This window comes from Mus caroli, chromosome 19 (genome assembly GCF_900094665.2).
Source record: "Mus caroli chromosome 19, CAROLI_EIJ_v1.1, whole genome shotgun sequence".
Lineage (NCBI taxonomy): Eukaryota > Metazoa > Chordata > Mammalia > Rodentia > Muridae > Mus > Mus caroli.
This window is the reverse complement of record NC_034588.1, coordinates 43031768-43052509: the sequence shown is the minus strand read 5'-3', so window position 1 is coordinate 43052509 and position 20742 is coordinate 43031768. Positions and strand designations below refer to the sequence as shown.

Here is a 20742-nt window from a genome sequence, read left to right as displayed (position 1 = left end):
TTTAGGTGATATTTTAGGCCCGTGGTTTTGTGGCGTCCAACTTACAGGTATTTTTTATAACCTCCATTGGCTTTTGCTTCATGGGTTTTGTCTTGTTTTGCTTTTTGTTTCATTTTTTGTTTTTCGGGACAGGGTTTCTCTCTATAGCCCCTCACTGTCCTGGAACTCTGTAAACCAGGCTAGCCTCGAACTCAAGAGATCCTGCTACTTTTGGTGGTACCAAGTGGTGGGATTAAAGGCATGCAGCACCACTCCCGGTGCTGCTGGGATATGTGTTGGGCAAGCATTCTACCACTGAGCGACAGATGTTTATTAATGGTTTGTATTGCCCAAGTGAAGGAATGGCTGAGAGATAGAATTACTCTGTAAAATTCAACCGCCTCTGAAGTACTGACAAATCCAATCACAAGTACTCACGAGTACTTCGGACTCCATAATTTAAGAGTGTACTGGAAACCCCTTCGAAGGGATCTCAAATCCAGTAATGCAAGATAATCATCAACATTGTGGCTCTTTAATCTACAAACACTACAGACCCCATGGCACCATGTGTAGGAAATACACTGTCCAATCTCCTAAACTCGACCGGGCTGGGACCGGGTTTGGAGCGCAAGCCCTGGTGCAAAGAATGCTGGGGATTGTAGTTCCTCCGAGGCGAGGTCGGGCGGCTCCCTGGATGCCCAGTACCGGCGACTAGACTGCGCATGCGTGTCAGTGGCGTTTGCTGCGGACCGGGCTGGCAGTTCCTTCCTCGGAGGGAAAGATTCCTCTGCCATGGAGTCCTACGATGTGATCGCCAACCAGCCTGTTGTGATCGACAACGTGAGTAGCATCTTTCCTATCTTTAAAGGGACTGTGTTCTCCTCCAGGAAGGATTGTTTCCGCGGTTTCAGCCTAGGCCGCCAGCTCTTTGTCACTGGCTCGGCCTGTCAGGCGGGTTCAGCTGCCGCCGCCCGCGTCCTCCTCACATCCATAGTTTGAAGGCAGGGCGGCCAGACAACATCCGTGTAATGGAGAATTTGAGGGTAGACAAAGGAAAGAGTTGTAGCCCGGGAAGGGTCCGTGGACCCTCGGCTCAGGGGGCCTTAACCGTTCTCTTAGAGCCCGACACCCGCCTTCGCTCTGGTTTTCCATCACTCAATTGGCTGCTCTTGCTGTCTATCTTGGCCTATTGGTCCCGCCTTTGGGCCTTGCCGGATTAGAACAGCACTCCGCAGTCATTGGCTCCGGCGCTTGTCGCTCTTCCGGTCGCCATAGTGTTTCCCTTCTGTAAGGGGCGGTGCCGTGCACTAGAGCTGTAGGGATTGGCTCGGCAACTCAGGGTGCGGAAGGCGATGGCTGGTCCACCGGTGAAAAAGGACAGTTTCCTTGGGTGTGAGCTGGAGAGGCGATTTAGTGAACTGTATCTGGGTGGGGCCGGACAAACTGGTGCCAGAAATGTCCATGGGATTTCAGTTATTTTTGTGATTATAAAGTATAGTTAGTCAAGGTAAAGAAGAAAGGGGGGTGACAAAGCAGGTGAGATGCTTTGATGTTTGCAGTGCCCAAGTGAGAGGCAGGGGGATTGTCAGACACAGTGGTTGTCGGGTGCGCTAGCGTTTCCAGGACGCTTTGCACCAACATGCAAGTCGAAGCCTCCCAAAAAGTGACTGGTTAAGGAGGAAGTTTGCCCCTCTTTTCACAGTACGAACACGGAAGGTGGAGGTGACCAAGGTCATACAGCAATGGTGCCCCACAACTTCATTGCCTTATCTAAATGGTAATCCTTTGCTAAGCACCGCTCCACACATGCATCGATAAAGACAAATAGGAAGAACTTAAGTATTGCTTTTATGAGGAGGGACATTTGTCTTAATTTCTGAATTTCACTCAAAGGTTTGGTCCCTCCCACACTGGTTAGAATCTTCCTGTGTACTTTCTGGGTCCCTCCCCTGAGGCAAACTACCAGTTCCCTCTGACCTAGGCTGACCTTTTCAGAGTCACTGTGATGTTCCGGCCCTCTGGGACCTGGACATGCCACTAGGTTCTTTTCTTTGTGTCGTAGGTGGATTGAGGTTGCTTTCTCCTGTTTATGCAGGAACAGGAGGATTGGGGAGGTTTTTCAAACCACCCACTTTAGGAGTTGAGGATCCAAGACTCACACAGGAATCTGGTTCCAAGTTCTTCAAGGAAGGCGGTTTTATTTGTTGTGAACTGCCTTTTTAAAAGGGAGGCTGAGGCTGGGGGTGTATAGCCCAGATGGTATTGCTTGTCTGACATGCGTGAAATCCTGGGCTCCATCCTCAGCACAGCATAAACTTGGTGTATAATCAGGTATGGTGGTCCGGGTCTGGAATCCCAGCACTAGAGAGGTGGAGGCAGGAAAGTCAGAAATGCAAGGTCATTGTTTGAAGCCAGCCTCTAAGATGTGGCATTGTTGGGAACAGGGGGTGGGAGCAAGGTTAATTAAATGTGACACGTTACTTTGGGGGTTTGTTTTGTTTTGTTTTTTGTCTTCCTCACTAGCCTCAGTAGACTTTTTAATCCTTGTGGGTAAGGAAGTGAGATCCTTCATTTTGTATTAGTCCCTCTACCCTCTCAACGCAGTACCCAAGGCCCTCATATGCTCTGCTTCTCCCCCTTCTCCTCTCCTCTCCTCTCCTCTCCTCTCCTCTCCTCTCCTCTCCTCTTCTCTCTCTCTCTCTCTCTCATTCTTTCTGTCTGTCTTTTGTTTGTGTGTGCACACATGTACAAAAGCATGTGTGTTCACGCCTTTAGAGACCAGAAGAGGTCATTCAGTTCCTTAGAGCTAGAGCTGCGGGCAGATATGGGTCATCCAACATGGATACGGTACAGAAGGGATCCAAACTCTGCTCCTTCCAAAGGGCTGCAGCTAGTGCTCTTTTTTTTTTTTTTTTTTTGGTTTTTCGAGACAGGGTTTCTCTGTGTAGCCCTGGCTGTCCTGGAACTCACTCTGTAGACCAGGCTGGCCTCGAACTCAGACTAGTGCTCTTAACTAATGAGCCATCTCTCCAGCCCTCCACTGCTCTCCCTACCCACCTCTCTTTACACGGTACCTAAGGCCTGGTACGACTATGTACAAAATAAAGCCTTATTGGCTAAGTGGGTGAATAGACAACTAGTGATCTCTGTCATGATAACAAAGATGTCCAGTGTTGGGGCAGGAGTAAAGGACCCAATCAAGATGAGGGGACTCAGCTATGTAACACTGTAAATGAGTGATTGACACTTTTTTCTTTTGTTTGTTTGAGACAGGGTCTTTGTAATATTTTGTTCTCAATGTTAATATCTAGACAAACCAACTACTTAAGTCTTTAGCCAGTTCCTATGTGTTAGCTCTACCTTTTCCTTAGTTGTTGAAAGAAAAAAAAAAGGCACAGAAAAATCTATCTCAGTCTGGAGAAATGGCTCAGCAGTTAAGAGTGCTCAGTACCCTTACAGAGGACCAAAGCTTGGTTCCTGGCACCCACATAGACAGGTTGTGACCTGTCACTGAAGCTCCAGAGGCTCAGACATCCTCTTCGGTCTGAAAGCACTTACACTCACATACACAGACCCCCACACAAGACGTACACATATACACATAATTAAAAGAAAGGCTTGCTGGGCAGTGGTGGCACACGCCTTTAATCCCAGCACTTCGGAGACAGAGGCAGGTGGATTTCTGAGTTTGAGGCCAGCCTGGTCTACAGAGTGAGTTCCAGGACAGCCAGGGCTACACAGAGAAACCCTGTCTTGGAAAAAAAAAAAAAAACCAAAAAACCAAAAACAAACAAAAAAGCTTTTTTTTTTTCTTTTAAAGAGTTATCAGTTTTGCGTTGGCATTAGCAGTGCAGAAGCAGTCTGCTCATCCCACCAGCTCCCCTGCCTCGGATCCCTGGAGCTGGAGTGGTGGTTGTGAGCCTCTCAGTGAGGATGCTAGGAACCTGACTCCAGTCCTCCAGAAGAACAGCAAGTACAAGAACAGCAAGCACTCTGAACGGACTGATGGACCGTCTCTTCAGCCCCTTGTTTCTGTTTTCTTTTCTGAGATTTATATACATGCACCACATACATGCAGTGCCTGAGAAAGCCAGGAGAGGGCATCGGATGCCCTGGGGCTGGAATTGATAGCCAGTTGAGAGCGTCTGAGTTGATCCTCGGGAGCCTGTGTCCTGTGGATAATCAACAAGTGCCTTAATAGATGAGCCATCTCTCCAGTCCTTGACTCTTTCCTTAAAAAAGACTCTCACTGTGAGGCTCTGGCTCCCTGCAGACTCATGTAGACAACACTCAGCTAAAGGTCCTGCCTTCCTGTCCCCTGCAAGCCGAGATTACATCTGTGTACCACCATACCGGGCTGTTCCAATTTTTCCAGAAAAGTATAAAGACGGTTTCACCTGCAGTCTCACATTTGTGAGCATTGCCAGCTAATATAAAGTGTGCTGTGATTGACAAACCCAGGTAGGCTGGGGGTTGCATGGTGCTAGGGGATGGATACAGCTGATGCAGAAGCACTGTTTGGGGGCGCAGGGCCAATTTTTGAGTGATTAAAAAAAAGCTCTTCTATTAATTACAAGTGTGTGGCCAACCTTGGCTATATGGCTACACCGGTTATATACAATTCTGACTCCACTAAAAACATTGAATTGTACTGTACCTTGAATTAGTAAATGATATATGTGACACGTACATTTTATCTCAATAAGTTTTTTGTCTTTAAAATATTTTTGGAACCAAACCAAAGGCTTAGGACCAAAATGAACCAATTAACAACCTCTGTCCTAGAGCCCGTGGCCCCACCTCTCTCAGAATCTAGTCTTTACTTGTTAGATGGAAGACCATGAGCCTTTTTCTCGGCACATCACACAACCTGAAGTCCTTAAGAATCAATTTTCCCAAGCCGCAGCCTGCAGCTGCTTGCTGCGTGCATCAGGAGAACGGTCAGTGGGGGAGCTGACTTTAGTCTGCATAGATCAAACATTGCATGAGACTCCGTCTTCAGGAAACCACCACAGAGTGTTTGTTCTTTCCTTTGCTGAAGTGTGTAGCTGGGTGGCAGTGCATTGTCTGGTGCACACACAGTCAGTCCTGTGTGCTGCAAGGGGCAGCTCGCAGAACACAGCACCTCATCTCACCACCTCCTGTCTGATGGTTGGTCCACGCCTTGTCTTGGCAGGCCTGCTAGGGCCATGGGGACAAGCTGGGTCTGGTTCCTCTGAAAGCACCCCTCCCTGAGCTGCTCTGTCTTCCCTGCACCACCTCTGCCTGGGGCTGCTCACTGGCGTTCCTGGTGTTTGCTCAGGCTCAGAATTTAGGTTTCCTCCACCATCTTTTTTTTTTTTTTTTTAAGTTTTAAATTTTTCTGTTGTTTTTTGAGACAGGCTCTCACTTTGTATACCAGACAGACCATGAACTCACAGATCCACATGCCTCTTCCCTCTGAGTGCTGAGATTAAAGGTGTGCACCAGTATATCCTGCTGTCTGCCAACTTCTTTCTTTCTTTCTTTCTAAGACAGGAATATCCCTGGCTATCTTGAAACTTCCTTTGTAGACCAGGCTGGCCTTAAACTCAAAACTTGCCTGCCTTGGCTCCTGAGTGCTGGGGTTAAAGACATCTGCCACCATGCCTGGCAACTTTCTGCCAATCTTTTGCTCATAAACTAAACTCTCACCCTCTAGTCTCTTGAGCGTGTGGCAAATGACCGATACTGCCTTGTGAAGTCTCTGATCTTGAAGAACTTGGAATGAAGTAGAGAAAAATAGGAAGCACAAATTCTAACAGGGCAGTGAGATCCATGTGTTGTCATGGTGCAGGTAATAGTGAGGGCTAGGGTTACCGTTCAAGAAAGCTCAGGATTTCAGCTGGGTCTCTTATACTCTAACTAGAAAACCAGAGGCCAGTACATGAAGCTGGCAATGCTTCACTTGGCTTTGGGTTTGAGTATTTTTGAGATCTACTAGTTTTGCCTGAATGTCTTTTCATATCATGCATGCAGTACATGAGGAGGCCTGAAGAGGGCATCAGATCCCCTTAACACTGGAGTACTGGCCATTGTGAGCCACAGTGTGGATGCTGGAAATCCAACTTGGATCCTCTGGAAGACCAGTCAGTGCTCTTAACTGCTGAGCCGTATCTCTAGCCTCTTGCTTGGTTTTTTGGAGACAGGGTCTTGCTGTGTGGCTTGCTTAAACTGTGGCTCTTCCTGCATCAGCCTTCGATTGGGATTGCTTACAGGCTATGTATGTGTGTCACTATGGGTAGCTGAGCCTAACATCATAACCTGTCTGTTACCCAGACTTGGTTTTGTGCTAGTAATCTAAAAAGCAGACAACTTGGAAAATCAATTCTTAAAAATATTCAGATCTGAGCATATGTATGTTAGCACATGCCTGCAATCCCAGCATTAAAGAAGTAGAGGCAGAGAAATAGAAACTCAGGGTCACTTTCTGCTACAGAACAGGTTTGAGGCCATCCTGGGATGTATGAAATCCTGTCTCATGTAAATAAATTTAAATCTGGGTCTAAGGTAAAGATTGCACCTTCATTTCTCATGTCTTGGTCCCCTGCCAGGAGAGCCATCTAGTCTTTTGGCATCCCACGCCCTGATGAAGACAATGAACAATTAGTAAGAAACTTGAACAGGTTCCTGAAGATCTTGCGCACAGTGCTGTTCCCACCCACCCATCCAGGCCCCGGGGTTGGCAGGAGAAGAATTCCCCCTCTTTCTTAGGCTTTGAGTTCATTTCACAACTGTACCTTCCTGGGTTCCTAATCTGCTGCCAGTGAGTTTTTACAGTATCTCCTGTTTGCTCTCTTCTCCGATAGAGGGTTGGCTGTCCCCTGTTCTCTTCTGCTCTCCCCTTCACACTGCTTTCCCTGTCCCTCTTCCACTTCTCACCATACATAGCCCTGTCCTCAGACTTGCGAGAGGCAGACACCCAAGGTTACCTCATCACCTCCATCACCTCTTCAACCCTCTCCGTAGAGGAGCAGGAGCAGGGAAGCAAGGGCATGCAAGAAAGCCATTGGTGCAGACAATCTTGACTCCTGTGAATCTCTTGTATTAATTGATACTGTGTGGTCTCTGGAAGTTTGCTGTGCCCCAGGGGAAGTGGTTGAGTACAGATCAGCTCAGGTAGGGGGAGGACATGGGAACCAGGTGTGGTCATAGTTAAGATTAGAAGGAAGATAATGTGTGGTGACATACGCCTGTAATGCCAGCACTCAGGAGGCAGAGGCAGGTGAGTGTGAGGCCAGCCTGTTCTACAGAGTGAATTAATTCTAGGAGAGCCAGGGCTACACAGAGAAACCCTGTCCAAAAAAAAGGGATTGGAGGAGGAGGAGGAGGAAGAGGAGAAGGAGGAAGGAAGAGGAGGACTGGAGAGATGACTTAGTGGTTAAGAGCACTGACTGCTCTTCCAGAGGTCCTGAGTTCAATTCCCAGCAACCACATGGTGGCTCACAACCATCTGTAATGGGATCTGACTGTACTAATATAAATTAAAAAAAAAGAATCTTAAAAAAAAAAGAAGAAGGAGGAGGAGGAGGAAGAGGAGGAGAAGCAGCAGAAGCAGGAGCAAAGAATAACAAAGTGTATTTCCAAGCAAGATCGGGTCTTGGCGTCTTTCCTGCACATAGTTGGTATCCGTGCCTAGAGTCTGTTTACATGGGTTGGGTCCTGGAAGGTCTGAGAGATGCTTGTTAGAAAACGGTTCTTTCCTGGTACTGCACTCAACCAACGGGACAAATATTGGAGCAGGAATTTGCATCTCGTCTTCTGTCCTCAGACAAGTCATCAAGGCCTCCCTGCTCTTCATTGTCAGAAGACAAAGGAGTAAAACACTGGCTTGTAAAACCTCTATGGCGTGTAGTGCTTCTGTCCCTTCAATAGGAGCCTGAGAGCATGCCTTTGTCAGAATCAGTGCAAGATACTTTAGTGGGATGTGTCCTAGAGACCTGGGGACAGGAAGCGCTGCAGCCTGAGGTGGGAATGCAGGTCAAAAGCGTCCTGTGCCAGTAGGATGGGAAAGAATGCAGCTCTCCTGCCTCCCTAGTGTGTATGAAGCATGTGACTTCTAGGTAATTGCAATCTCTCATCCTTTCTGGTTTTTTCTCTTCCCTTTATTCATATTTTAAATTTCATTTTATTTATTATTATTGTATATGTATGTAGAGAGTGCAGGTGTATACATACCACAGCACACACATGGAGACCAGAGAGTAAGTCTCCCTTCAGCAGACATGCATAGCAAGTGCTTTGATCTGATGAGCCATCTCCCTGACCCTGTCAGCATCATATGTATTCATATTATTTGTATCAACGTTATATGTAATACTCAAAGTAAGGTATGTTTCATACAGTCAAGGAGAAAACTACAGCGAACTTGAACAGTTCACTGAGGATGCAGTCAAAGTCCTGCTCGCTGCTTCTAGTCCCTTCTCTTCCTGGGTGTGTATTCATTATTCCCAATGCTCCTGTCTACATGTCTGTTATATGCACAAATATAGGCTTTCTCTCTTCATGGAAATGGAGCCATATAGTGGCTGCTCTCACTTGTCTTTGTCCTCTCTCCCCAGGGATCCGGTGTGATTAAAGCTGGCTTTGCTGGTGATCAGATCCCCAAATACTGCTTTCCAAACTAGTAAGTAATTTTGAGGCTTGGTTGTGATTCTTGAGATCTTGTCATCTTTGCCCTGCCTTGTTGAGAGGAGGAAGACTTCTCCCTCAAGTTAGCCTTGGTACCCAAAACAGTAAGCAAGGCGATGAAGTTGGACTGGGTCTGGGATAAGCAAAGGGATGTTATTACCTGGCTGGCGTGTTTGAGGGGTACAGCAAAGGCCTCTTTTGTTCTTAAGTGAGCATGAGTGTGTGTGCGTTGGAAGAGCTAGGTGCTGTAGTATGTGTCAAAGGTGGTCAGAGCACAACTTTGTGGAGTCATGTCACTCCTCCCAGCTTAATGCCGTCCCAGGAATCAAATTCAGGTCACTGCCTGGCACATCAGAACCTCCATCCACTCAGCCATCTTGCTGGTCCTCTTTTTAAACGTCTGATTCTTCCTGGCATGATAGCGCAATGCCTTTAATCCTAGCACTCAAGAGATAGAGGCAGGTGTATCTCAGAGTTTGAAGTCAATGTGATCCACAAAGCGAAATTTAGGACAACTGAGGTTACACAGAGAAACCCTGTCTCAAAAAACAAAAAATTGATTCTAAGACTGGGCGTGTGGCTCATGACTTTAATCCAGCATTTGGGAGGCCAACCAGATCTACATAGAGTTCCAGGACAACATTAAGAAGCCCTGTCTCAGCCGGGCGTGGTGGCGCACGCCTTTAATCCCAGCACTTGGGAGGCAGAGGCAGCCAGATCTCTGAGTTCCAGGACAGCAGGGCTACACAGAGAAACCCTGTCTCAGAAAAAAAGGGGAAAAAAAAAAAAAAAACCTCTGTCAGATTCTATCTACTATCACCAATTTTATCCTTGGTAACTCAGAACCACAGAGATTTATTTTTTAAACAGCGTCTCCCTGTATTGCCAGGTTGACCCCTGTTTCTTGAGTTCAGACAATCCTGCACCCCAACTTCCTCAATACCAGGACTGTAACAGGCCTTCTACCCTCAGCCACTCTCTCTTTGACATCCTCTGGTCCCGGCCAGAGATGGCTCAGCAGGTAAAGTCCCTGCCCGAGCCTGACAGCTGCACTGGATCCCAGGACCCACTCGGTGGAAAGAGAGAGCTGACTCCCATAAATTGACACACAAATACATTTTAAAAAATCTTTGTCTACAAAGTGAGTGCCAGGACAGCCAGGGCTACACAGAGAAACCCTGTCTCGAAAAAACCAAAAAAAAAAAAAAAATCTTTGTAAGTCTCCCATTTTCCAGCCCAGAGTTTATTTAACATTAAACCACATTTGCTGTCTTAGCCTGAGGACTCAGAGCTTTTCTGCAAGGGAGAGATTACAGGGAGAAGATGGTGTAGGCTTAGGGAGGCCTTACCTAGGAAGGAAAGGGGGGCACTGGGCAGCAGCCTCACAGACTCAGGAATCCTGGGACAGGGACTTAAGAGATTTCTCTCCTTCCTTCCTTCCTTCCTTTCTTCCTTCCTTCCTTCCTTCCTTCCTTCCTTCCTTCCTTCCCTCCCTCCCCATCCCTCCCTCCCTTCCTCCCTCCCCCCCTCCCTTTCTTTCTTACTTTTTCCTTTTTTGTACAAACAGATGAATCCAGAGCCGCATGCACTGAGCTCTATCCCAGCTCCTCAAGATTTTTTAGTTCATCATTATTTATAAGACCTTTTTTTGCTTGGTTGGTTGGTTGGGTTTTTTTTGTTTTGTTTTGTTGTTTTGTTTTGTTTTGAGACAGGGTTTCTCGTGTAGTCCTGGCTGTCCTGGAACTCACTCTCTCACTCTGTAGACCAGGCTAGCCTTGAACTCAGAAATTCGCCTGCCTATGCCTCTTTTTTATTTTTAAAGGCATATGCCACCTTGCCCAATGATGCCTTCTTGATCTTTTTCCTTTCTTCCTTCCTTCCTTTCTCTCTCTCTCTCTCTCTCTCTCTCTCTCCCTTTCTTCTTTCCTTTCTTCCTTTCTAAGATTTATTGAGTATATTATCTACATGTACACCTGCATGCCAGAAGAGAGCATCAGATCCCAGTATAGAGGGTTGTAAGCCACCTTGTAGTTGCTGTGAACTAAAGTCAGGACCTCTGGAAGAGCAGACAGTGCTCTTAACTGCTGAGCCTTTTCTGCAGCCCCATTTAGAATTTATCTCCATTTAATATACTTTGGGAAAAAAGGAGAACTAGAAGTATTATTTATAAAAAAAAATAACAAAAATAGATAATATGCAAGTAACTCAAATAGTACATGTTCTTTATATCAAACACAGAGAACAGTCTAAGAAAGGAAATGGAAATTAACTGAGCCCTCCGCTCAGAGACAAGCACAGTAGAACGAGGGGACATTGGTGTATCTGTACTGTGCTCTTTCCTATCTGTCTTGAACTAAAAACACTGCTTTCTGCTGTCTTCTCCAGTGTGGGCAGACCCAAACATGTTCGTGTCATGGCAGGAGCCCTCGAAGGTGACATCTTCATTGGCCCCAAAGCTGAGGTAATTCCCCGTCCAACAGGAGAAGTCTTGGGTTTGCAGAGGACTTGCCTGACCACCACAGTGAACATAGCTATGAGGAAAGGGGTTGTTTTTCTCCCAAGAGCAGATTCTCACCTTAAAGAAGACATATCTGGAACCCCACGTGGTGGGGCAGAGACCGGTCTAGAAAAGGGCACTGTTATTCTGTGTCCTGTCACTGTCTTGCAGTCATTAGATTGATTGGCTTGGGTATGTTTTTGGCAAGAGCAATTCAGAGGGGAAATCCAATCTGGCCTATCCAAGGTATGAGTTCATTACCCTAGCTTTGGCAAAGCCCTCAGACAGGCTCTAGGAAACATAACTACAGAGCCATTGCTGCCCATTTTGGTTCCAAGAACTTAGGTAAGAGCCAAGACACTGCGCCCCAGAACCAGGCAACAAGGCGGGTACACAGGGCCTGGGGGTCATGGGAATCGGGAAGCCTCTGCTGCTCGGCTGCTCACTCGGAGAGTCCAGCAGCATCCTGTAGCATCCAGCCTCCAACTTAGAGAGAGAATGCCTACATTCAGTGAGGGCTGGGACCCAGGAGGCTGAGGTTCCTTGACAGTGATTCTGCCTGTACCCTCGGGCTGGGAGGGCAGGATGCCAGGCAGAGCCTGACTCTGCTACAGACTATGGCCTCTACTTGCAGGAGCACCGGGGGCTGCTGTCAATCCGCTACCCCATGGAACATGGCATCGTCAAGGACTGGAACGACATGGAACGCATCTGGCAATACGTCTACTCTAAGGACCAGCTGCAGACTTTCTCAGAGGAGGTGAGGGCCTGTGCGCAGGACACTCCTGTGCAGGATGCCGAGTTAGGTAGAACTCCACCCCAGAGATGACGAGGAGGAGAAGAATGACTGTGGTGACTGCCAAAAGCATTTGAGTATAAATAGCCCAGCACTGAGCTGTCTACTTCCAGATACACTGTAGTGTTATCTCCATATCATTCCTACTGATATATTAGCACTGCAGTTAGGTATAGTAATATGCTTACAGGGCTAGCACCTGGAAGGCAGAGGCAGCAGGTGAGGAATGTTTGAGACCCATCTAGGGCTATATAGCAAGACTCTTATCTCAAAAAACAAAAATAGGGGCCAGAGAGATGGCTGGCTCTGTGGTTAAGAACACTTACCATGCTCCCAGAGGACCCCGGCTTGGTTCCCAGCACCCACATGGCAGCTCACAACCATTGGTAGCTCCAGTTCCAGGCAGATCTGATGTCTTCTGGCATCCGAGGGCACCCACACATGTGCACACACATATACACTCATAAATAAACATAAGAAATGACAAAACCAAAAGGCCTAGGTAGAGTTATCTCCCCCTTACAAACAAGCAGATAGCGGGCTGGGTATGGTGGTACACATTGTAATACCAGGAGGCTGGGGGCTCAAGGTGTTCCTTGCTATGCAGCCTCTTTAAAGCCAGCCAGGCCTACGGGTCAAGGAAGTAGAAAACAAAACAAAAAGTTAGAGCAGCAAAATACTAAGTAGAAGGAGAGAAGCAGCTCTCCAAGGTGACCCTTGACCTTCACATGTGCATGTGTGCGTGCACCAAATAAATGCATGTAGAAAGATAGAAATTAAAGGAAAAGGAAATCAGAAAATCAAGTGGTATTTCCAAAATCATTTAATGAATAAAGGAGTAGGGATGGGATTTGAACCCATATCTGTCAGAGCCCATACCTGTTAACTTCCAAGGGAGCAACTCTTGAGGTAAAAGGAGAATGTAGCAGTTTTCAGGGAGAGGAGACGGTTAGGCTTTCAAAACCCTTCCATGTGTACTAGAGAGACAGCGCAATAGTTAAAAACGACTTCTGCTCTTCCAGAGAACCTGAGCTCTGTTCCCAGCGCCCCTGCGGGGTGGGTCACAACCCCATGTAACTCCAGCTCCACCACGACCTGCCTTTACATGGATAGATACACAGACATAAACATAAGTTAAAGTAATTAAAATGTAAATAGCCCAGGCTTGGTGGTACACTCATGCCATTAATCCCAGCACTTGGAAAGCAGAAGCAGGCGAATCTCTTGAGCCTGAGGCCTGTCTGGTTTACATTGCAAGTGCTAAGCCAGCCAGGGGCTACATACATCTTTTTTTTTTTTAATTACCAAAAACAAACAAACAAAAAAATAAAAACAAAACACTAAAAAATGAAAAATACATAACAAAAGTAAGTAAGTAAATAAAAGGGCTGGAGATGTAGCTCTCTGAGGAGTGCTTGCCTAGCATGGGAAACAATTTTCATTACCACAAAAAACCAAAATCTTTTTTTAAAAAATCAATGTTAAATTTAATATTTTGAAGTATATTTACAGTCTAATGACTCAACAAGATCTTCTTGACAAGTAGGTGGCCACAGCAGGCACAGGGGCCTTTGGGAGGGCAAGGGGTTGCACTCAGTAAGGACAGAGTGGGACTTTAGGATGTGACATTGGAGAGTAAAGACACCGACTCAGGCATGGCTCGTGACAGCCTCAGCTGACAAAGGCCCCCTGGACTATAGACTCTGAAGGCAGGGTCACCAGGGTGGAAAGCTGCCCTCACTGACTCCTCCTGGGCCTCTTTCCCCAGCATCCTGTGCTCCTAACGGAGGCACCTTTAAACCCTCGGAAAAACCGGGAGCGAGCTGCAGAAGTCTTCTTCGAGACCTTCAATGTGCCGGCCCTCTTCATCTCCATGCAAGCCGTGCTGAGCCTGTGAGTAGCAGCCGGGCTAGGGTGGCCTCACAGTGACCTAAGCCTCCACTGTGTGGCCTCATAATGACCAAGCCTCCACATACGCCCACTCTCCCCCGTGAGGGCGAGCTAAGGTAGTGAGGAGAAGAAAGTCTTACTGAGAGTAGACATGGAAGCTCCTCAGTTAACCCCAAGGCAACAAGTGGCAGGTGCCCAGACTCTCAGGTCTGGGGTCCAGGTCTGTGGTTACACTGTCTCGGCCCTTCCTCAAGGTTCCTTAATGTGTCCCCAGTATCCACTCTGTTGACTGGGTGCCAGCTGTTCTGCTGGGCTGCTGGCATACCTGTGATCCAGACAGCACCACACCTGCCATGCTGCTCACCCTGCCTCCTGCCTGCCTCCACCAACTGCTGAGATGGTACCCTGTGACCTACACAGACTATGGATTTGACAAGGTCAAATCATGAGCCAGCATTTGCAGGCTGGGAGATTTCCTGGGCTGGGGATGAACACTGGCCTAGCATGTACAGAGGCCTAGGGTTCGGTCCCCAGCACCTTCCCAAAACAAAAATAAATTGAAGGGTTTCATAGCCAAGTCTAAATTTCTGACCTCTGAATAAATGGAACTCTCTGACTGATACTCCTGGGCCAGCATTCCTGTAGGACTAAATCCTCAGCTGGCAGTAGTTGCCCGGCACACAGGTATGCAAGCTGACTTTACCTGTTGACGTCTGAATGCTGAGCCCGAGGAAGGGTTTGCCCCCATTCCTGAGTCTCATGTCTGTCATTTGGATATTAAAAATAAAAACAAACAAACAAACAAACAAACAAAAACTATGGGCTAATGTCAGAGGCAGCGTGGGAAAGACATAGCTCTCTGGGAAAGCAAAAAGCAGTTCCTTTTCTCCTCCGCTGGCTGCTTTTTCCTCCTCTTGGGAGTTGAAACTGCCCTTTAGTTTGGGTCCCGTTCTTTAGGATGCTGGAGAAGCGTTGCCCCTCGCTCAGTACTTCAAGGTCTCCCTGGCGCCCCACCCACCCAGAGGGCGCAGGAGGAAAGTGCACCAAGGCTCAGCTCTCGGGACTCACTGTGAGCACTAACATGGATTTCTCTCCAGAGGCTGTGGGGCTCAGTGATTTGTTTGTCCCTTTGCCTCAGTTATGCCACGGGCAGAACCACAGGCGTGGTGTTGGATTCTGGGGATGGTGTCACCCATGCAGTCCCGATTTATGAAGGCTTCGCCATGCCTCACTCCATCATGCGCATCGACATCGCTGGCCGGGATGTCTCGCGCTTCCTCCGCCTTTACCTACGGAAGGAGGGCTATGATTTCCACTCCTCCTCCGAGTTTGAGATTGTCAAGGCCATAAAGGAAGTGAGTGGTGACCTGTGGGCCGGGGGATGGGGGGTGGGGGGATAGTGACCCGAAGAATGAAGAGGGGTGATGCGCCTATGCAAGTCCTCAGGCTATGGACCTGTGTGCATCTCCTTCCTTCACATTCTCGAATGCTGCCATCTCGTGGGAAAGGAGCTGTTTCCAGTCCCTAAGCCTGGCAGGCCACTGTACCTGAGTTTAGGTTCACGTCCTTGGAGAAGTTGAAATGCCTTTTTCTGCATAAATACATTGAACCCTCTTACCATGCATGGTTGTGGAGAGACCTCTGAACTGGTCATGGGAAGCCAGAACCATAGCAGAGGTAGGAGGAGAACAATGCCTGAGCCTGGATAAACGTAGGTAGCCACAGGCCTGGGAGCTACTGAGCCAAGTTCCTAGGTTTGCCTACCAGGAAAGTAGAGCAAGAACTCAGGTTTTAAGTGTCCCCAGGACAGTGTGTCAGACCTCTATCCCTGCTTGTGAGCGAGCACTTTTAGGCAGTCACTGCAGACAGGCAGTGGGACTTTGCCTGAGAGTGCACTAGGATTCCTGCAAATATGCCTGCCATGTTTGATTCTGCAGAGAGCTTGCTACCTGTCCATAAACCCCCAGAAGGATGAGACACTGGAGACAGAGAAGGCTCAGTACTACCTGCCCGATGGCAGCACCATTGAGGTAGTGACCACATTTTTCTCCTTTCCCCTCACACCGACCATTAAGCTTTGGACTCAGCAGAAGGTCCTGCAAGGGCCTGAATGGCAGACCTACAGCACAAGAAGCCTTGTGCTTCTCTCTATAAAAGGGAGCAGCTCGCCGGGCGTGGTGGCGCACGCCTTTAATCCCAGCACTCGGGAGGCAGAGGCAGGCGGATTTCTGAGTTCGAGGCCAGCCTGGTCTACAAAGTGAGTTCCAGGACAGCCAGGGCTACACAGAGAAACCCTGTCTCGAAAAACCAAAAAAAAAAAAAAAAAAAAAAGGGAGCAGCTCTGGAAAGACCCTAGGGAGGTGGGGATGTAGTGCTTGCTGTCTTTAACCATTCCTGAGTACAGAGTAGCAAAGTCACTGCTCCTGGAACTCCCACTGATAAGACATTTCCAAGAGTGTTAATGCCAAAGATCTCTTAGCGAGGAAATGCCAGAGCTACTGGTAGGTAAGCACTTCCCTCCCCAGTTCCCCAGAACTGTTTCTTCCAGTTGTTCCCAGGAGCCCTGCCTTTGCTTCTTGAGGCCCTTGTCACAGAAGTTTTGTCTTCACAGACACCTAATCCTAAGAGATAGGCAGAAAGACCTCTTCTGTTCCCAGTTCCAGGGATCTCAGTCCCAGCCCAACCTCCTAAGCTGGCTCTGTACCCTACAGATTGGCCCTTCCCGGTTCCGGGCCCCTGAGCTGCTGTTCAGGCCGGACTTGATTGGCGAGGAGAGTGAAGGTATCCATGAGGTGCTGGTGTTTGCTATCCAGAAGTCAGACATGGATTTACGGCGTACACTGTTTTCCAACATTGTCCTCTCAGGAGGTTCTACCCTGTTCAAAGGTTGGTCTTTCCTCTCGTGACCCTACAGGGGATTGGATGCCCAAAGAATTCATCTGAGGGTCTCTTTTCTGCTCTTTTTTTTTTTAGGTTTTGGAGACAGGCTACTGAGTGAAGTGAAGAAACTAGCTCCAAAAGACGTGAAGATCAGGGTAGGGTGGACCAGAGGTTGGGCGGGTACAGCGGGGCTCCAGGGACTCGGGGGATGTGGTGTTCCATTCCCCTCCAGGCAATGCAGCCCTGGTGCCCCATGGTCCTAGCTAAGGCCTTTCAGGAGAACTGAGTTGACAGTTTGACCTTACTGCTGCCATGCCCTCTCCAGACAGAGCCCCTGTAATGCTCAGTGATGAGTTTCATGTGGCAAGGATGGGCCCAAAAGAATGAATCTGGTTCCTGCCAGAAGTGTTTCTCTCCATGTAGGGCCAGGCTGACCACAGCTCCTGTGAAGAGCCTATTGCATGGCATGCGTCCACCACATTTAGCAGTGAGACAGAGTGAAAAGGTGGGCAGGGATGTGGGTGGGCTGAGAGGATGGTTCAGTGGACTCGGCACTGCTGTGCAAGCAGAGCATCAGACTTCAGATCCCCAGAATTCACCTCAACGCCAGGTAGGCACGGCAGCCTCTTATAATGGCAGCGTTTAGGAGATAAAAACAAAGGCAAGCTGGCTAGGTAGATGAGCTAGAACTGGCAAGCTCCAAGTTCAGGAAGAGACTCTTGCTTCAGTAAGTAAAGTAGAGTGTGATCAAGGAAGACACCAGATGTCAACACTGGGCCTCCATGCACACATACGTGTGCATACACACATGTGCATATGCTACACACACACAAATGTAAAAGAGAGGGATGATGGGGTGGGGAGGTGGGGCCTGGGTGTCTTAGATTCCTCTTCCCATCCCCTTCTGCAGATATCTGCACCCCAGGAGAGACTGTATTCCACATGGATTGGGTGAGTAGCCCATGTAATAAGAGCAGAATGGGAAGCAAGGTTCTGACCATTCCACCATCCTACCATCCTACCTTGTTCCCGGGGGATGGACCGGCTGCACAGTGTCACTTACTTATACTGCTTCTTTGGGTTTTCTCCACCCCAGAGGTTCTATCCTTGCTTCCCTGGACACCTTTAAGAAGATGTGGGTCTCTAAGAAAGAATATGAAGAAGACGGTGCCCGATCCATCCACAGGAAAACCTTCTAATGTTGCAACATCACCACCTCTCTCTGAAGTTAACTCCACTTTAAAACTCGCTTTCTTGAGTTGGAGTGTTTGAGAGGAACTGCCTGTGTGTGTGAATGAGTGTGTGGGTATGTATGAGTGTGTGCGACTATCGAGTGCCGTGTGGCCCAGAGATCCTGGGCCCAGAGAGGACATTGAACTACCCACGATGGTGATGGCCTGAGGCCTGGGGTTGACTACTAACTGGCCCCTTACAGGAAGAGCTCTGGCAGAGGCCCACTCCTTTCTCAGCCAGGCCTTTGTCTGGCTGTGCGGAACTATGGTTACTACCATAGAGAGACCTTGCTGCTGCCGATCTAGGCTGGGCTGGCCCCACCCCACCCCACCCCACCCGAGTGCCCTGAGGCCAGAGGCAGCTACTGTCTCCCCTGCTCATCCTTCTGTGCTGTCCATGCCTCTGGATCAGACTGAGAACTGGGGCTGGGGTTAAGTTCTGCCCGGTTTTGTTTCATTTTGGATTTGGGAGACTGAAAAAGCAGTCTAGCCGTGGTTAGAGACTGGGTTCAAGAGAGAGCAGGGTACACTTGTGTCCACCTGGGAACCAGGTAGGGATTAGGACCACACTGGGCATTTGAGGACAGGAGATAGGTTCAGGGTTAATTTACAAGCCCCAGCCACATCCAGGGGCCCTGAGATACTGTAAGGACTGTGGGCTGCAGGTCCTGCTGTTGGCTTCTCCTATGTCCTGGTTTCGATGCCATCATCACAGTTTTATTTATTGAAGTGTTTGTTCAGTAAAGGGACTACAGAGAGGGCTCGCTGTCTCCTGCCCACCAGTCACCTTGCTTACACTAATGTTTACAGCATCTAGGCTTCCCATAGCATCCAGGCCTCTGTCATTCCCTGCTGATGGAGAACTGACAGTATTCATGGGCCTCAGGACCCTGTGTGATTGGAGGCTGTACACGAAGGCACCCCAGCCAGCCTCTTCCTTTCTCCTAACCCCACTTGCCTACTGCCTTGGAACCAACAGGCTGGTTGTGGTTGGATTTTCTAAGACAGAAAGTAGCATCTCTCTGTGGCAGAGGCCCCTTGCGAGGGAGGTGTGTTGGAGATCTAGACCCTTTAAAACAAAGCAAGCTGCAGTTAACCATGTTGCCTTTTGCCACTCTAATTGACCAGTGGACTAAATGGCAGGGAGGCCCCTTCTGGGTTGGTCAGATTGGAGAGAAGGGGCTGACCAAAGTGCCAAGACCTAATGGGTGCCAGCCTTGCTCTCAGAAGTGGTCCAAGGGCCTTTGTTCCTGGTACAAGCTAGGGTGAGCCTGTCTTCACCGGCACCCTCACCCGTGACACCAAGTCTCGCCTCAGTTCCAGATTCCAGACAGTATTCTTTCTCCGCCATCCTATGACCAAAGGCCCCTGCCAGATGTAAAGCGAAGCTGGTGTGTGTGGAATCAGTGTGGCAACCCATGGACTGCAGTGCGCATAACCAGCTCACCTCTTAGCCCAAGCCTGTCCCTTGCACAGCCTCGCGAAGCCACATTGCCTGGTGGGGCCCAGTGTACTTAAATAAAGTCGTTCCGATAGGTACATCAGTCTGACCTCTTTCTGTGACCAGTGCCTGGTAGGAAGAGATATGCAGACCATACCCGAACCTGTAGGATGGATGGGAAGAGAATTGAGGGTCTAATTCCTATGTATACTCAAATCTGTGGGTGCAGCCTGACTTCATCTCTGAAAATGGGTTTTGTTGGTTTTTTTCTGAGACAGGGTTTCTCTGTGTAACAACAGTCCTGGCTGTCCTGGAACTCTTCCTTAGACCAGGCTGACCTTGAACTCAAAGATCTACCTCCCAAGTGCTGAGGTTAAAGATGTGCACCACGCCTGGCCCACGTTCTTAAAACTCGTTTTGCATAAGACATTTGAACCAGGCCTGTAATCCTAGCTACTCAGGAGACCAAGGCAGGAGACTCTCATGTTTAAGGACTGTGTGGGTTACAGAATAAGTTCTGAGCCAGTCTCCACAACGTAATGAGATCCTGTCTCAAAATGAAGAGAGAGCTGGGGTTTACAGTTCAGTAGCAGAGCACTTGCCTAACATGCATGCAGCCCTGCTTTCTACCCTCAGCCCCACCCACCCACCCACCCACAAGCCATTTGGGGATGTAAGATGAAGAGCTTGATTCAGTGAGATGACTGCAGACTGAGGGCAGGTACCAACAATTCTGTCCATCTGTGTTTGACTCCCAGGACCCACATAGAACCGACTCTATGCAGCAAACTGACCTTTGACCTACACATACATAAACAAATGTAATAACAAATTCCTCTTTAAGTTAAGGGAGCGGGGTGTAGTGGTGATCGCCTTTTATCCCAGCACTCAAGATGCAGAGGCAGACGGATCTCTGAGGGTGAGGCCAGTCTGGTCTACAGTGAGTTTCAGGACAGCCAGGGCTCCACAGAGAAACCTTGTCTCAAGTTCCTGTATCTAAAAGGAAGTTGCCAGATACCTAACAAATGTTTATACTGCCCCAATAACTATACAACATGGGTGTTTATGATTCATAAAGACTTTCAGAACCCCCAAAAATTAAGTAACTTTGAGAGAACCACTGCTCATTGGCCGGGCCCCTGTGCAGACCTTCAGAACCCACACCATACAAAGGCTACAGCACTGTTCAGACCCATTCAACCAGAATCTTGGCAAAGACTCGGGCATTGATGTTTTGGAAACTGCTCAGGTGATTTCCGAGCTGAGAGCCCCTAGCCTGGCAGAGGCTCCTTGACCACTGTTTTGCAATGCCGTGTGGGAAATGTGCTGAGGGAACCGGTTGCAGGCCTAATCACCCAGCACTCTGCTGGATTAA

The 20742-nt window shown here is 48.5% G+C and overlaps 1 protein-coding gene across 2 annotated transcripts; it reads left to right on the top strand.

Annotated features, from left to right (window-relative positions):
* The first annotated feature begins 690 nt into the window (after positions 1–690).
* Actr1a (actin related protein 1A) lies at positions 691–19465 on the top strand. 2 transcript variants are annotated; one of them, XM_021151888.2, is made up of 11 exons: positions 692–822; positions 8562–8626; positions 11017–11092; positions 11763–11888; positions 13693–13817; positions 14953–15169; positions 15752–15844; positions 16526–16700; positions 16788–16849; positions 17605–17645; positions 17791–19465. In XM_021151888.2, the coding sequence occupies exons 1-11, from the start codon at positions 775–777 to the stop codon at positions 17891–17893; spliced, it is 1131 nt and encodes a 376-aa protein (XP_021007547.1). In that variant the 5' UTR covers positions 692–774; the 3' UTR covers positions 17894–19465. The 2 variants fall into 2 exon arrangements, with proteins under 2 accessions (XP_029328531.1, XP_021007547.1); XM_029472671.1 differs by lacking the exon at positions 16788–16849 and having other exon boundaries at positions 691–822.
* Positions 19466–20742: the final 1277 nt, after the last annotated feature.

What these genes read in the sequence shown, in the direction of transcription:
- Actr1a (XM_021151888.2), top strand. Translation starts at nt 775, where the DNA reads ATGGAGTCCTACGATGTGATCGCCAACCAGCCTGTTGTGATCGACAAC. An exon ending in AAATACTGCTTTCCAAACTA is followed by an intron (nt 8,627 to 11,016) that starts GTAAGTAATTTT and finishes TGTCTTCTCCAG; the next exon opens with TGTGGGCAGACCCAAACATG. An exon ending in ATGCAAGCCGTGCTGAGCCT is followed by an intron (nt 13,818 to 14,952) that starts GTGAGTAGCAGC and finishes CCTTTGCCTCAG; the next exon opens with TTATGCCACGGGCAGAACCA.